Source organism: Pristiophorus japonicus, chromosome 12 (assembly GCF_044704955.1).
Source record: "Pristiophorus japonicus isolate sPriJap1 chromosome 12, sPriJap1.hap1, whole genome shotgun sequence".
In the NCBI taxonomy this organism is placed as follows: Eukaryota; Metazoa; Chordata; class Chondrichthyes; family Pristiophoridae; genus Pristiophorus; species Pristiophorus japonicus.
Genome location: NC_091988.1, coordinates 61,949,851 through 61,966,598, shown reverse-complemented (window position 1 = coordinate 61,966,598; position 16,748 = coordinate 61,949,851). Strand labels below are relative to the sequence as shown.

Sequence of the window (16,748 nt, the reverse complement as noted above, 5' to 3'; positions counted from 1 at the left end):
CCTCATTTCCGGAATCAGTCTAGTGAATCGTCTCTGTACCCCCTCCAAAGCTAGTATATCCTTCCTTAAGTAAGGTGACCAAAACTGCACACACTACTCCAGGTGCGGCCTCACCAATACCCTGTACAGTTGCAGCAGGACCTCCCTGCTTTTGTACTCCATCCCTCTCGCAATGAAGGCCAATATTCCATTCGCCTTCCTGATTACCTGCAAACTAACTTTTTGGGATTCATGCTCCAGGACCCCCAGGTCCCTCTGCACCGCAGCATGTTGTAATTTCTCCCCATTCAAATAATATTCCCTTTTACTGTTTTTTTTTTTCCCAAGGTGGATGATCTCATTTTTTCCGACATTGTATTCCATCTGCCAAACCTTAGCCCATTCACTTAACCTATCTAAATCACTTTGCAGCCGCTCTGTGTCCTCTACACAACCCGCTTTCCCACTAATCTTTGTGTCATCTGCAAATTTTATTACACTACACTCTATCCCCTCTTCCAGGTCATCTATGTATATTATGAACATTTGTGGTCCCAGCACCGATCCCTGTGGCACACCACTAACCACCGATTTCCAACCCGAAAAGGACCCATTTATCCCGACTCTCTGCTTTCTGTTAGCCAGCCAATTCTCTATCCATGCTAATACATTTCCTCTGACTCCGCGTACCTTTATCTTCTGCAGTAACCTTTTGTGTGGCACCTTATCGAATGCCTTTTGGAAATCTAAATACACCACATCCATCGGTACACCTCTATCCACCATGCTCATTATATCCTCAAAGAATTCCAGTCAATTAGTTAAACATGATTTCCCCTTCATGAATCCATGTTGCGTCTGCTTGATTTCATTATTCCTATCTAGATGTCCCGCTATTTCTTCCTTAATGATAGCTTCAGGCATTTTCTCCACTACAGATGTTAAACTAACCGGCCTATAGTTATCTGCCTTTTGTCTGCCCCCTTTTTTAAACAGAGGCATTACATTAGCTGCTTTCCAATCTGCTGGTATCTCCCCAGTATTTCTAATGTTGGTATTTATAAAATCAGATAGTTAGATCAGCATTTACATTTTACTGTCTTGCCATTTTATTCAGATGGTGAATGACACTGTGGCGAACTGGCTGTGGGCAAATAGTGTTCTGACATTTTGGAACCAAATCCATCTAGTCAATTGAAATGCCATGATCTCTGAAGTAAATGGCTAATAGTGAAGATTTGTTTTTGCGAAAATACAGATGTCTGGAGGAACTTTCATATTGTCTGCATCAGAATCTTCGCAGTTAGGACATTAGTGTCTTTAACCCTCAATCGAATTTATAAAGGCAAACCCAATGATGACAACACATTTAGTTGATCTAAAAGCAGTATTGTTAAAGAATGTCCTATTTTCACTATTGAATGTGCCACATAGATGGGATGGTTGTAAGAAAGTGTGATTATTTAAGGCTTTGGTACACAAAATCATATGCTTAATTTTACTTATTGAGATCTGTATAGTTTTGAGTGCTGTAGTCTCATTTAATTTCATTTGTAGTCTATAACAATAGTAAATGTTTCCAGTTGCCAAAACTCTCCTATTTTTTGATCACTTGTCAAGACAAGTAGCTGTTAGTAGCCATTGAATGTCTGCCTTGTTTAGATTTTTTTTTGGCCAAAAAGACTTGTACCAGGTCACACATTATCAGGCAGGTAACGTTGGGGGAAAGGTTGCCATATCCAACATCATTAAACATTAAGCATTATGCAGACTCTACCTTTACTGTCTCTATTGATTAGAATTTTGTGGTAATGAAAAGTAAGATCCTATTGGGTCAGTCTTTGACGTCCATCCTTCACATTTAATATATTTTCCTGGACTAGCATACATTGTAGTCAAGAAAAACACGAATTGCTATACTCATATGGACGGAGTTATTTGCACGAGAAAAATGCTCTGATTGGCTCTCCTTTATTACATGACCTGATTGCTGATTGGTCTCCTTGGAGGATAAGCCACACCCAGAAGTTTCTCTGGAATGTGTAATTGGAACCGCCCAGCCCAAGTTCCGAGTGACTTTGCAACGTGTAATTCAAGCCATTCAGACCCCAGAGAGGATAGAGCTCCCAACCCAGCAAAAGTTCCTGACCCCATTCCATCCCAGCCCAGCCCAGGTTCCTGACTCCCGCAGCCCAGGTTCCCGAAGCCCATCCCAGCCCAGGTTGTTGTCCCCCTCCCGCCATAGATGGGGCATTGTGTGGTGGTCACGGATTGCTAACAGGTTTATTGGGTATGAAGTGAATAGTGATAGCATCGTGATTTCCGGATTTCATCCACTCCAACGATGTCCCTTGTAACACACGCACCAAGCTTTCCGAAAAATCGAGTGAGAGTGTAAGGGGGGTCCGAAGAACATGATCAGTCTTCCCTGAGTTCCCTCTCTCCCCTCCCATCCCCCCCTCCCGTGTGCGCGCTCTCTCAATCACTTCTCTTTCTCTTCTCCCCCCCCCCCCCCCCCCCCCGCCACAACATTCTCACTACCTCCGATGTTTTCTCTCACAGAAGACCGCGAAAATATTCCAAATAATGCAAAAGCTGGAAGCAAATCCAGCGGCAGCGGACAGGTCCACACGGCTGGTTATATGGCCCAACTTCTGGCTTCCTCATATGTCACACTGCATCTGCGCGATGGAATCGAAAGCCCATGCTCAAAAAGGGGGCGGAGTCCAATGCTCGCATGTGCAGAAGGACACATAAAAAGCTAGTACAAATAGTCATTCTCTACTTGTATGCATGGGTTTAAGAAATAGTTGAACAAGCCCAAGGGAGTTGTAATTATGCAAAACAAAGAGGAATTACAAGTACTGTCTTGACATCGGATTATTAAAGAAAATTTTCAGTGATTTTCTTTCCTAGCCCATTGGCAATCTGGACATTATTGTATGATATATGAGGAATACGTTTTTATGAAGGATATGATTACGGTGGCTAACTTTTTGTCATTTGTAAGATTTGGGTTTTATACAACCATATCAACAATTTAAAAAATGTAAGGCTTTTTGTTTGGTTTCCCGACGGCTCAGCTGGTTAACCCAGTGAGTAGCTGAGCCATACAGAATCAGCAAGGTCCCAGTTTTGATCTCCAGCCAGTGTTGAATTAGCTAACCCCAACCAGGAGATGATCAGTGATTTTACCTGCTCCTGATTTCAATCCCATGGCCTGTAACAGATATTGGGTAAAAGCCCAGTTGTGATGTAGGGAATAACCTAAAGGCTTCTGAGAAATTGATGGTGCCTGGCACTCATGGAACCATACCCCAAAGGAGTCGATGTCTGCAGGAATGGATAAGGGGAGAAAATTGGTAGAAAAGGGAATGAACAAAAAAAACCCTGTTCATATTAATGGTCCCAATGTCATAAAATATAGCTTCATCTCAAAAACTTAGGAAAAAATGTGTATTTAAATAAAATTACCTGTGAATTTAAGACAATAATGTCTAATCTTCAGCTTCAAATGACAGTCTAGTAGACCAAGTTTTGCTCCTCCTGTTTATCGTCTGGCTTACTGCTTCATAATTCACAGCAGTGCACATTGTCCTAGTTTCACTTTTTATCCAGAGAGGATTGGGCTGCACACTGGCGGGATTGCATCTGTATATTTATATTTGTATTTGTAATGGATCATCATTTTTCTTTGTTACAAGGCAAGACTGTGGAAAACCTACTGAGTTTTCTGGCACTCTCCCAGTACCCTACAACACAATGACCAAACATTACCTTCTGTCACCTTTTTTCTCTCTTTCCCTCCATTGTGTTTTTTTTTCTCCATTTTGCTTCATGCCCTTTTCTGAACTCACCGGAGGCAGTGAGGGATAGCCCTCGTGATAGATATACAACCTCTGTTCCAGTTAACATTCTGTAGTGATCAATTAACTTCTGACACAATTTATAATGCCCCTACTCCTCCCTCTGCTTACCTTTTGAGTAATTGTATTGCTAGGCATGCAAGACTGCTCTAAAAAGCATTGACTTGACAGTGTTGCCTTGCATGTGGCAATATGATTTGTAAATCAGTGTTCGTGCCTTTGTTTTTATGACAGATCCAGCACTGCCACCAGCAGAAATTTATCTACCTCTCCAAAATCCTCGACTTGCTGCAACTCCTACTTGTCCTCCCCTTCTACAGTCTCTAATGGTGACAGCAACAACTCCTCCAGCAACTCCAGCTACATATTAAACAGCTCCAGCTCCACCAGGGGGTGAGTGTGCCGACATGGTGGAAAGACATTACCTTTCCTTGACTCTAGCCTTTTTTTTTATTTAAAGCTTAAAAATGTGACCCGGTGGCTTTTAATTTCAAAATTTTTCTTCACTCACCCAAACCTATGTTTTCCTCTTTCTGTTCAGTTATCTTACTCAACTGCCGTACACAGTTTCACATAGGGATCCTCGCTTGATAAAGGTCCAGTCTGACAGCAGACTGAGGTTCCTGTTGTGTCTGCTCAGTTGATCGACTGACTTAGTTAAATCATGAATGCTATGAACTAGAACTTTAGATTTATTACCTTTTGAAAAACTGACGTTCGAAAAGGTCTTCCCTTTTCCTCTCTTTCAAAAACAATTACAGAAATATCTTGAACTGTTAAAAGTCCTTGAGATTTTGGTTTCCTTTTGTAGTATGGTCTCTTTTTTTTAAAATCTGAAATACAATTAGCTAACTGCTGCTGTAGTGTAATGACCATTTGAAGATTTTATTCTCCGTTATTCCACTAGAATCTCAATCTATCTCCTGGAAGTTTACCTATTTTGTAATACCTGTACAATTGTTTATTACCCCGACTCTTCTGTTGTGAAGAAGAAAATTATTTTGGGTTTGTATCTTAGACATTTTTGAGATAAAGTTGTGTGCATCGAATTGAATCTCTGCGTGCTGTATAAATACCTTTTTAGTTGTGCCCATTAGCTCAACATACCTTAACTAGAATATTATTTGCAATATTTTCAGATGAACTTTCAGTGAATAGTTCATTTTGGACTAGTTAAAAGTGGCATTCAGAAACTCCATTAATGCTTTGTGTGATTTCTCTTGTACTGTATAAGTGCTCAGCTAACTTTTACCCCGTTTTGAATTTGTAGGTAAAATCTCTACAATTTAAGATAAAAATGTCACAATGGAGAATACTGATTGACTTGTGGTGTTAATAAACATTTAGTATTTTGAGTTGCTGCTCTTTTTTTCCTTCATACTGACATTTTTACATAAAGTTCCATTTGTTCTGAAGTCATTGCTTGGGCTAAAAATTTCCTTAAATTTGCACATTTCAAATGTTCTCCAGGGTAAAATGTATAAACTTATTTTCTAATTTCCAAGAATTTCGTTGATATTGTATTTTTTTTCAGACCGAGTGGATATGGTTCTTCGTACAACAGTTCTTATTATAGGGAATCTCATTCACCAAGTCAAGCGGGCCTTTGTGGTCTTAGTAATCTTGGTAATACATGCTTTATGAACTCAGCATTGCAGGTAAGGCTCCACAAATCTTTAACTACTGAATTATTACATTGGCTAGGAGCGAGATCACAATTTACAATTTAAAAATAGGAATTTCATAAGGACAGATTTGAACATGTTAAGAACGTTCTCCATTTCAATCTCTCTTTTAGTGTTTGAGTAATACTGGTCCATTGACTGATTACTTCCTACAAGGCAAGTATGAAGAAGAACTGAATCGGGAGAATCCTTTGGGAATGAGGGGAGAAATCGCTGAGGCCTATGCTGAGCTCATCAAACAGATGTGGTCGGGGAGAAACTCGTACGTGGCACCACGGATGTTTAAAGTAGGTCTTGTTAGATTACTTGGTTTCTAATGATCATTGAAGCTTGGATTTTAAAACTAGTTTAAGGAGAGCATGGTACCATGAAAAGATGGTTTTAAATCTAGAATTTCATGGTATTTAATGCCATCTCCTCTCTCAATTGTGTTTTAAGTCAGCAGAGCTTTGTCCCCCATCTCCTTCTTGGGCAGTCCTCGGAGTCGAGGATGACTTGCTTACGCACTAAAAATGATTCTCGGGTGACTGAAGAGTCCAATGCAGGACCTACAGTCTCTGTCACAAGTGGAGCAAACGGTGGTTGAAGGAATGGGTGGGTGGGGTGCCTAGGTTGCTATGCGCTCCATCTACTGTCTACGCTTGGCTTCTGCTTGCTCCCGGTGAAGAGACTCTGTGTCCGGTGTCTTCCCAGATGCTTTTCCTCCACTTTGAGCGATCTTGGACCAGGGATTCCCAGGTGGGGATGTTGCACTTTTTCAAGGAGGCTTTGAGGGTGTCCTTGAAACATTTTCTCTGCCCACCTGGGGCTTGCTTGCCATGTTGATGCTCCGAATAGACCGCTTGTTTTGGGAGTCTTGTATCGGGCATGTGGACGATATCACCCATCCAACGGAGCTGGTTGAGCGTGGTCAATGCTTCGATGCTGGGGATGTTAGCCTGAGCAAGAACACTGGCATATTGGTATGTCTATCCTGCCAATGGATTTGCAGGATCTTGCGGAGGCAGCATTGGTGGTACTTCTCCAGTGTTTTGAGGTGCCTGCTGTACATAGTCCATGTCTCTGAGCCATATAGGAGGGCAGGAATTACTACTGCTCTGAAGACCCCTATATCTTTTGCCATTCCACAGTTTGAATCAGATTGCTGCACTTGCAGTAATCCGTTTACTAGATTTAATGCCTGCTATGCTATGCCCATTCTCTTTAAACCAGTGACTAAATAAAGCCACTAACAGATTTATTCATAAATATTAATATGAAGCATATTGCAGCAGATGCTAAAATCTAATTCTTGTATAACATAAACCAAAACTATCCACAGTGGGTAATTGCCCACAACAGGGATGGCTTCTGATTTATTTATGTATTTGTCTGTCCAACAAAACAAAGGTTATTGTGTTGCACTAGGAATTCCACCTGTTTCCACTCCAGCCCAAACTTGTAGAAAGGTATTGCGTACTGGTCACTAGCATTACATAGGATGTACAATACAGGAACAGGCCATTTGGGCCAACCAGTCCATGCTGACGTTTATGCTCTATTCGAGCCTCCCTCCTCATGTAGCTCAGCATAACCCTCCATTCCCTTCTCTCTCATATGCTTATCTAGCTTCCCCTTAAATGCATCTATTATTTGTGATAGCAAGTTCCACATTATCACCACTCTTTGGGTAAAGGCATTTCTTCTGAATTCCCGATTGGATTTCTTGGTGACTATCTTATATCGATGGCCTCGAGTTATACTCTTCCCCACAGTAGAAACATTCTCTCTCTATCCTATCAAAACCTTTCATAATTTTAAAGCCCTCTATTAGGTCACCCCTCAGCCTTCTCTTTTCAAGAGGAAAGAGACCCAGCTTGTTCATCCTTTCTTGATGGTATCATACTTGTTAATCTTCACTGCACCCAGTCCAGTGCCTCTATATCCTTTTTATAATATGACAACCAGAATTGTATGCGATGCTCCCAAGTGTGGTCTAACCTCGGTTCAATACAGGTTTAGCATAACTTGTCTACTTGTGGAATAGCATCTTTATTGTCTCAGCCCCATTTTTAACAGTATGGGTGTTAAAACCAACGCATGGGTATCTCTGTTTCCTTTTCCATTTCAAATCAAATACATCATGCAACTTTCTGATTAATGAGACTATAACAAATTATACAATACTTTGTTCGTAAATGCAATTAACCACAGGAATAGATTCCACCACATACCAATGGAATATATGATTCTGCCGACCTAAAAAATGTAACTTCCGTCAATCAAATGCGTTTGTTAATTGATCAGACTTCACAACGGGAGAAGCCAGTTTTTTCAGGAAATCAATGAGAAATTAAATGAACAAGCCAATCTGATCGTAAGACCAGCAGCTACGATTTCAACATTAAAGTCAAGGAAACAAACTATACAGAATGTTATAGTTAAACCTTTTTGTAATATACAGTTGCTTTATAAGGGCAACTTTATAATGGCCACCTTACAAGAAGACCTCCGGTTGAGGCCCTGTCCAGATTGCTGTCTACATTTGTGCTTCTCCTTGGAAATAATGTTTTCCAGTTATCAGTCTTCCTTTTGAAGCTCATCTTCATCTTGAAGGTCAGCCAAGGAGCAGGACTGGTGGGGACAACAAATTGGATGTAATCTGCACTCTTAGCCAAGGAAAGTAGTACTAATGCAAGGTACTAAATCTAAGGACTGAGCCAAGGAAGAAAGAAACTGAGGCATTGCTAGCCTTTATTGTCAAGAAAAACAATTGTAGGTTTCAAAAAGTGTTCACAACCTCGAAGCACTAGTGAAAACAGGTTTAATCTCCACTGACCCACTAAAATTTAGATCTAGTAGTCGAAAACCTCAATCTCCTTACTTTAAAAAGTATGTAGGTTTTTGTTTGTGTCTTTGAGCATTCCCCTGTATTGTTGGAATGAACATCAGGTACGACAGGGCTGAGACAACATTTATTTATCTTTCCCAAAATATTTTTAACAACTATTAATTTGCCATCAAAAATATTTAACAATACTTAGTTTTAGCAAATCTAATTATTTGTGCTTTGGGTTTTCTGATGACCTATATCTATGTCCTGGTCAGTATTATGCTGCTTTATCTGATTTCTGCCACAAGAGGCTCCAACTTCGGCATTTATCTGACACAACTAGCTTTCAAAAGAACACATTTAAAGCCATGATGGATTTTAAAATGCAATTGTGATACTGGATGGCAATTAAAGTTGTGGAACATAAAATGACATGGCATGGGGGGATAAATACTATAATTTACACTATTGGTCTTCTCAATATCTGGTTTCTCATCATCTTCAGTGCGGAGTTGTATGATTCAGATAGTAATTAACAAAAATCTTGCCCTCATTCCCTGTAGATATTTATGTTTTAGGTGATATGCTCTCCTGAACTAACGTGTCTCTGGTGAAATGTTTGAAGTAATTTTAGTAGGTTGTTACTGCAATAATTAATTACAATGATTTCCAAAATTCTGAATTATAAGCATTCCTTTTAAATAAAATGCAAGTTTATAGTCATCCAGTTAAGTATGAATATTTTTTTCCCCTCCAGACACAGGTTGGATGTTTTGCTCCCCAGTTTTCAGGATACCAGCAACAGGATTCTCAAGAGCTGCTTGCATTTCTTTTAGATGGTTTACATGAAGATTTAAATCGTGTGAAGAAAAAGCCCTACTTAGAACTTAAAGATGCCAATGGTAGGGAAGATGAGGTAAGTCTGACTGAATAATCTCCAAATAATGCAACACTTATTGCACTTTAGTAAAACATATTTTGCAACTTTAAATAATAGTGCCTTTTACATCTCCAGGCTGTCCCAAAAAGCTTCACACCCATTGAATTACTTTGGTATGGTAAATGCGTCCTCTCAAAATCATAGTTTGGAGATATATTGACTATTATAATTTCATTAGTCATGATTTTTCAATCATTCCTGAGAGGGGTAGGGATAACTGGACAGTGAATTTCAACTGTCCAAGTCCTTCCTGGTTAGTTCAGAAGTTTCTGGAAGCCGGTCTGTTATCGGCCCTATTGGTTGAAGTATATCAAAAATTGTTTCTTGTGTGTTCATCTATAATGTCAGCTTGGTTCCATTGATGGTATTCTCAACTCTGGCTCAAAAGGTGTTATAGGTTCAAAGCCCCACTAGCACATCATCTAGGTCAGCAGTTCTGTGCAGTACTGAGGGGGTGCAATATTTCAGGTGAGGCGTTAAACCAAACCTCTGTCTTGACTGCTCAGGTGGATGTAAAAAAAAAAAAACATGGTACTATTCAAAGAAGAGCAGGAGATTGTCCTGGTGCCTTGGCCAAAACAGTGCTTAAGGAGGTGGCCTTGGAAATAGCGGATGCATTGACAGTCATTTTCCAACATTCCATAGACTCTGGATCACTTCCTATGGAGTGGAGGGTAGCCAATGTAACCCCACTTTTTAAAAAAAGGAGGGAGAGGGAAAACAGGGAATTATAGACCGGTCAGCCTGACATCGGTAGTGGGTAAAATGATGGCATCAATTATTAAGGATGTCTTGGCAGCGCATTTGGAAAGAGGTGACATGATAGGTGCAAGTCAGCATGGATTTGTGAAAGGGAAATCATGCTTGACAAATCTTCTGGAATTTTTTGATGATGTTTCCAGTAGAGTGGACAAGCGAGAACCAGTTGATGTGGTGTATTTGGACTTTCAGAAGGCTTTCGACAAGGTTCCACACAAGAGATTAATGTGCAAAGTTAAAGCACATGGGATTGGGGTAGTGTGCTGACGTGGATTGAGAACTGGTTGGCAGACAGGAAGCAAAGAGTAGAAGTAAATGGGTACTTTTCAGAATGGCAGACAGTGACTAGTGGGGTACCGCAAGGTTCTGTGCTGGGGCCCCAGCTGTTTACATTGTACATTAATGATTTAGACGAGGGGATTAAATGTAGTATCTCCAAATTTGCGGATGACACTAAGTTGGATGGCAGTGTGAGCTGCGAGGAGGATGCTATGAGGCTGCAGAGTGACTTGGATAGGTTAGGTGAGTGGGCAAATACATGGCAGATGAAGTATAATGTGGATAAATGTGAGGTTATCCACTTTGGTGGTTAAAAACAGAGAGACAGACTATTATCTGAATGGTGACAGATTAGGAAAAGGGGAGGTGCAACAAGACCTGGGTGTCATGGTACATCAGTCATTGAAGGTTGGCATGCAGGTACAGCAGGCAGTTAAGAAAGCAAATGGCATGTTGGCCTTCATAGCGAGGGGATTTGAGTACAGGGGCAGGGAGGTGTTACTACAGTTGTACAGGGCCTTTGTGAGGCCACACCTGGAGTATTGTGTACAGTTTTGGTCTCCAAACTTGAGGAGGGACATTCTTGCTATTGAGGGTGTGCAGCGAAGGTTCACGGGATGTTTGGACTGACATATCAAGAAAGACTGGATCAACTGGGCTTGTATTCACTGGAGTTCAGAAGAATGAGAGGGGATCTCATAGAACCATTTAAAATTCTGATGGGTTTAGACAGGTTAGATGCAGGAAGAATGTTCCCAATGTTGGGGAAGTCCAGAACCAGGGGTCACAGTCTAAGGATAAGGGGTAAGCCATTTAGGACAGAGATGAGGAGAAACCTTTTCACCCAGAGAGTGGTGAATCTGTGGAATTCTCTACCACAGAAAGTTGTTGAGGCCAATTCACTAAATATATTCAAAAAGGAGTTAGATATAGTCCTTACTACTCGGGGGATCAAGGGGTGTGGCGAGAAAGCAGGAATGGGGTATTGAAGTTGCATGTTCAGCCATGAACTCATTGAATGGCGGTGCAGGCTCGAAGGGCCAAATGGCCTACTCCTGCACCTATTTTCCAGGTTTCTATCTCCCTCAAACGCCATCAGAAGTGGATTTTCATTCAGTTGCTGTTTGTGGGACCTTGCATGTAAATTGGCTACTTGATATGCTTGCGTAACAATCAGTAATCCATTGATGTGTAGTGCTTTGGGACATCCCAAGCATGTAATGAGGCCTATAATAATGCAAGTTATTTATGTATGATGTACAGCACAATCAAATGCTTTTGTCCCCTTTCTGATTTTAGGTAGTAGCTAAAGAAGCATGGGAAAACCACAGGTTAAGAAATAATTCCATCATTGTGGACATCTTCCATGGGCTTTTTAAATCCACCCTAGTTTGTCCTGAATGCTCAAAAATCTCTGTGACATTTGATCCTTTCTGTTACTTAACTCTTCCATTACCCATGAAGAAGGATCGCACAATGGAAATCTTTCTCGTGCGGGCAGACTCCAAGTCTAGGCCAACCCAGGTAAGATCATGTTCTCTCCAATAAATGATTACGTGGTGATCAGCACGGTAGGGATAGGGAACTATAATTATGAGGAGGGACTTGAGATACTGGGACAATTTCCACTGAAGCAGAAAGGCTAAAAGGAGATCTGATGTAGATTTTTAAAATTGACGGGTTTTGCTAATAAAAGACGCCTTCCCCTAATTGATGATTTGGTGATGAGGCGTAATCAATTTAAATTTCTTACTGAATGCGACACTTTGGAAGAAATCTTTTTACACGGAGGGTTGTTGGAGTATGAACTGCTTTGCCACTGAGTTGTTGAGGCAGAGACCATTGCATCTTTTAAGGGAAAATTAGTTAAATATTTGAAGCAGAGCAAGGTATAGGCCTAAGGGAAGAGTACAGGGCAGTGGAATTTGTTTTGGATTGCTTGAGCAAAGAACCAGCACAGACATGATGGGCCAAATGGCCTCCTGTGATGTAAATTGCTGATTCTAAGTGCCTCTCTATATATTTCGAGTGCTTCAGTGTTGTCATTGCTTTTGATACTTTGTTTTCAGTCAATAATAGAATTATTAATGTAAACAATTCTTGTGGGGGAGGTGGGTGGAGAGGAATAATTCTGTTTGAAGTATGAATACTGATGGGAGAACTGACTGGCACGAGTAGAATGGAGTAGGGGGGTAAGTTGTTTGCAGACCACATTTGCCCTTCCTGGTTGTCCACGCAGATACATAGCCAAGGGGTATATTGCTGTGAAAATAACGGCATTTCCTGCTCACTAAATACTTGTGTTTTTTTAGCAGATTCTTTTGTGACCTGTTAATGATGGCCTGCTTATTTTACAGTATAGAATAATTGTCCCGAAGATGGGTGCAATTTCTGACCTGTGTACAGCCCTTTCTCAAGTTTCAGGAGTTGCTGCAGAAAAGGTAAACTGTTCCCGTCATGACTGGAATATTGCATTTAACATTAGAATTTGTGCACTTATTTTAGAAATTGCTTTCCTGCATTATGTGCATGCTAATGCATTCTGTCAATGCGTTGCCATAATACCAAATTAATCTGACCAGCTGGAATCAAAGTCTGAGCATTTGGGAATATTCTTTCCTGTTGGTGTTGGCTTTGTTTCTACTGCAGTGATGTTTCATAACCAGAAAGTATTTGGAACTCTCTGCTCCAAGATTAGAAAGAAAGACTAGGGTTCCTGTTCTAGTACTCATTGATACCTTCTGGAAAGTATGTCTGTGTGGACATCAAATGATTGGGCTCTGTAGTGATATTGCCTCCAGTTAAAATGCCTGTTAACACCCACTGGGTATCTGAAGAAGGAATAGCGACTTAGAGATAAGAACATAAGAATCAGGAGCAGGAGAAGGCCATTTGGTCCCTCGAACCTGCTTCGCTATTCAATAAGATCAAAGATCATGGCTGATGTTCTCCTCCCTCAACTCCACTTTCCTGCACTATCCCCATATCCCTTGATTCCCTTAAAATCCAAATATCTCTCAATCTCTGTCTTGAATATACTCAAAGACTGAGCCTCCACAGCCCTCTGGAGTAGAGAATTCAAAACATTCACCAATCTCTGAGTTAAGAAGTTTCTCCTCATCTCCGTCCTAAATGGCTGAGCCCTTATTCTGAAACTATGACCCCTGGTTTGAGAAGAGTTGCCAACACCGATGAAACAATACTTAAGCTTGAATCAACACCTTTAGAAGAGGTACAGTAGAATGTCCTGTGGCAAAAAAAAATGTTCCTTGAAGCCTAGACATTAAATTTGCCTTTTTATTATACACGTGTCTAGAGACGGTTTTAAAATTCTTGTACGAAAAACATTCCAATGAAAGCACCATCCACTGCCTCATTGGCCTAGTTGGATAATATTGTATCACTGTGTTAATACATTTACAGGTCTCTGGCAGATGAATGGTTATGAAGTTTGCATGGCTAAATTTTAAATACGTAGTTGATTTTATGCCAGCATTTGGTTTTTTTTGCCAAAATTGACAGCTTTGGAAACTTCCTTGTGGCTGTATAATTGTGCAATAAATAGTCACAGAAATCCATTCCAAATATAAAAGGCTTTTGGGTTCTGACAGATTCAGAATGGGGTTAACGAAGAGACAGATGATGCCATGAATCTTTACAAGTTATATGCTCCTGTAACTGTAGGGAATGCAGACTTAGAAAGATGTTGAAAGTTGTGAAGCATGATGTCATGTATTCAACTGTCATTGTAACCCATGTATAAACTGACTTAAGTTGCACACCGTGAGAACACTGACCACTAGGTGGTGAACTTGTGGGAGACACTCCTAACCTGGACTTTCAGATATAAAAGGGGAAGCTCCACCTATCTTCTCCACTTCAGTGCTGGCTATTAAAGGTTACCGGTCACAGGATGACCTTCTCTCTAGTATGGGCCTCGTGTGCATTTGTACTGTATAGTAAGGACATATTACATATATACATATATTTTTATTTCGTTACGATTAGTCTCAAGACCTGGTTGGGTTCTAAATACATCAGCCACTGTTTCTTCCCCAAATGCTCAGATTGATGTGAGCACCATTGAAAGTTGTCATAGCGACTATTTTCCCTGAAAGTCCTCCACCCCATTCCTTTCCAGGCGACCTTAGCTTTGGCCTCTATCTAATCTTTTGTAACCACAGTAGAATTTATTTTAAGACCCTAAATGAATCAGTTTATAGGATCTGTCAAATAAATTTAAGATGCTTCAACAAATTTTAATTTTGTACTTGAGTGTGCAACTTATTTTTTATAATCCCAGACTTAAAAAAAAAACATTAGGATGGTATTCCCCTATTCTAGGGGCCAAGTTTTGGCCTGAGTTGCTCCTGTTTTTTTGGAGCAACTGGTTTAGAACGGAGTATCTTAAAAATTTGAATTCCCCGCATTTAGTTTGCTCCAGTTCTAGTCAGTTAGAACAGTTTCACTTTAGAACAGAATTTTTTTTTCAAAAGGGGGCATGTCCAGCCACTTACGCCTGTTTTCAAAGTTTAGGCAGTGAAAACTTACTCCAAACTAACTTAGAATGGAGTAAGTGAAGAATTTTGTATGTTCGAAAAAAACCTTGTCTACACTTTAGAAAATCAGGCGTCGGTTACAAATTAGGCGTAGGGAACAAAGGGGGGTGGGGGGGAGAGGGAAGTCATTAAATTCTACAATCGATCCTTAGTTATACTTGTACAAATATTATACAAATAAATCCAACCTGAATAAAAATTTATAAGCAAAGAAAAGATTAAATAAACCATGTTCCTACCTGTGTGAAACAGCAGCAGCCTTTGAGCTGCTGTGCTTCAGGCAGGCCTTTCATGTTGGAGACAGACAGGGGTGTGGCGTCAGTGTCTCGACGGCAGCCCCAACAGCGGCAGCAAGCAGCCTTCGAGCTGAGCTGTGGTGCTTCAGGCAGGCCGTCATTCTCTTATTGGCTGGCCGCGAAGAATCAACACCGGACGGACGTGAGGCCATTCGGCCATGGGATAGCAGCGGCGTCAGTGGCTGGCCGGCAGCCGAAGAATCAACACCGGACCGACGCAGGTCTTTAAGGTGCTTGAGGCCATTCGGCCATGGGATAGCAGCGACGTCAGTGGCTGGCCGGCAGCCGAAGATACAGCAGCAGCCTTCGAGCTGTGAGGGGGACTGAGGCCATTTGGACAGGGAGAGGCAGCCACATAAACAGTTTTATATTTAAATTTGCAGAATGGGTGCTGCATTGTCAACACCACGCATTATGCAATGGTTCGCCATCAATTCACTGCATAGGAGAGAATTGATTAGAGCTCACCGCACCAGGAACGTCGTAGCCCCTAGGTTGATGGGCAGGAGACCTTACCCACATCGACAATATCGCGCTCGTACCTGGACATGAGCGAGGCCGATTGTGTGAAAAGGCTGCGTTTTCGCAGAGAAGTTGTCACTGAGATCTGAGATATGGTGAGAGCAGATTTGCAGCCCAGAAGCAGAACGCCAACTGCCCTGTCTGTTGCAGTGAAGGTAACAGCTGCACTTTCTTTCTATGCCTCGGGATCGTTTCAAGCTACAACTGGAGATGTGTGTGCCATCTCTCAACGTGCAATACATGCCTGTATTTACCAGGTCACGGCTGCACTGTATGCGCGAAGGAATGACTTCATCAATTTCCCAATGACCGCACAAGTGATCCATGAGAGAGCTGTGGGCTTCTTCAGGATTGCCGGCTTCCCAAAGGTACAGGGCTGCATTGATTGTATCCACATAGCCTTGCGAGCACCTGTGGAGGATTCTGAGCAGTACAGAAATAGGAAAGGTTTCCACTCCATCAATGTGCAGCTCGTGTGTGACGACAAGCAGCGCATCATTTCAGTCGATGCGAGATACCCTGGCAGCACCCACGATGCGTTCATCCTACCCGACAGTGTTATATCTGACATGTTTCAGCAGCAGCCAGAAGGCCAGAGCTGGCTACTGGGAGACAAAGGGTACGGCCTGACCACCTGGCTCATGACGCCCCTACGCGTGACACGGACAGAAGCTGACTGTCAATACAACATGGCGCACATTGCGACGCGCAGCATCATTGAAAGGACCATTGGCATATTGAAACAGCGATTCCGATGCCTGGACCATTCCGGAGGACAGTTTCTATACTCTCCTCAGATTGTCGGTCACTTCACTGTTGTGTGCTGCATGCTTCATAACTTAGCCATCATGAGGCAGCAGGAGCTGGTAGTGGAACTAGAAGACCTACGTGAGGGTCCAGTGCATGATGATAGTATTACGGAAGAGCAGGATGTGAATGATGACGACGATCAAGAAAGCATGCAAGTGCCTGATGCCGGAGCACGAGGTCGGAGGAGGGCCGTCCATCGTGCCCCTTTAATGATTGCTCGAGCCTTGCGCCAGCAGCTCAT

The 16,748-nt window shown here is 41.6% G+C and overlaps 1 protein-coding gene across 2 annotated transcripts in view; it reads left to right on the top strand.

Moving 5' to 3' along the window:
• The window catches only part of usp4 (ubiquitin specific peptidase 4 (proto-oncogene)), a 115,905-nt gene that overhangs the window by 58,782 nt on the left and 40,375 nt on the right, over positions 1 to 16,748 (top strand). The window contains exons 7-12 of one of the 2 annotated variants that reach the window (XM_070895576.1): positions 4,080 to 4,238; positions 5,380 to 5,503; positions 5,644 to 5,817; positions 9,100 to 9,258; positions 11,620 to 11,844; positions 12,678 to 12,761. In XM_070895576.1, coding sequence (XP_070751677.1) covers positions 4,080 to 4,238; positions 5,380 to 5,503; positions 5,644 to 5,817; positions 9,100 to 9,258; positions 11,620 to 11,844; positions 12,678 to 12,761 — 925 coding nt within the window. The remainder of the gene's footprint in view (positions 1 to 4,079; positions 4,239 to 5,379; positions 5,504 to 5,643; positions 5,818 to 9,099; positions 9,259 to 11,619; positions 11,845 to 12,677; positions 12,762 to 16,748) is intronic. The other variant, XM_070895578.1, reaches the window with a different exon arrangement.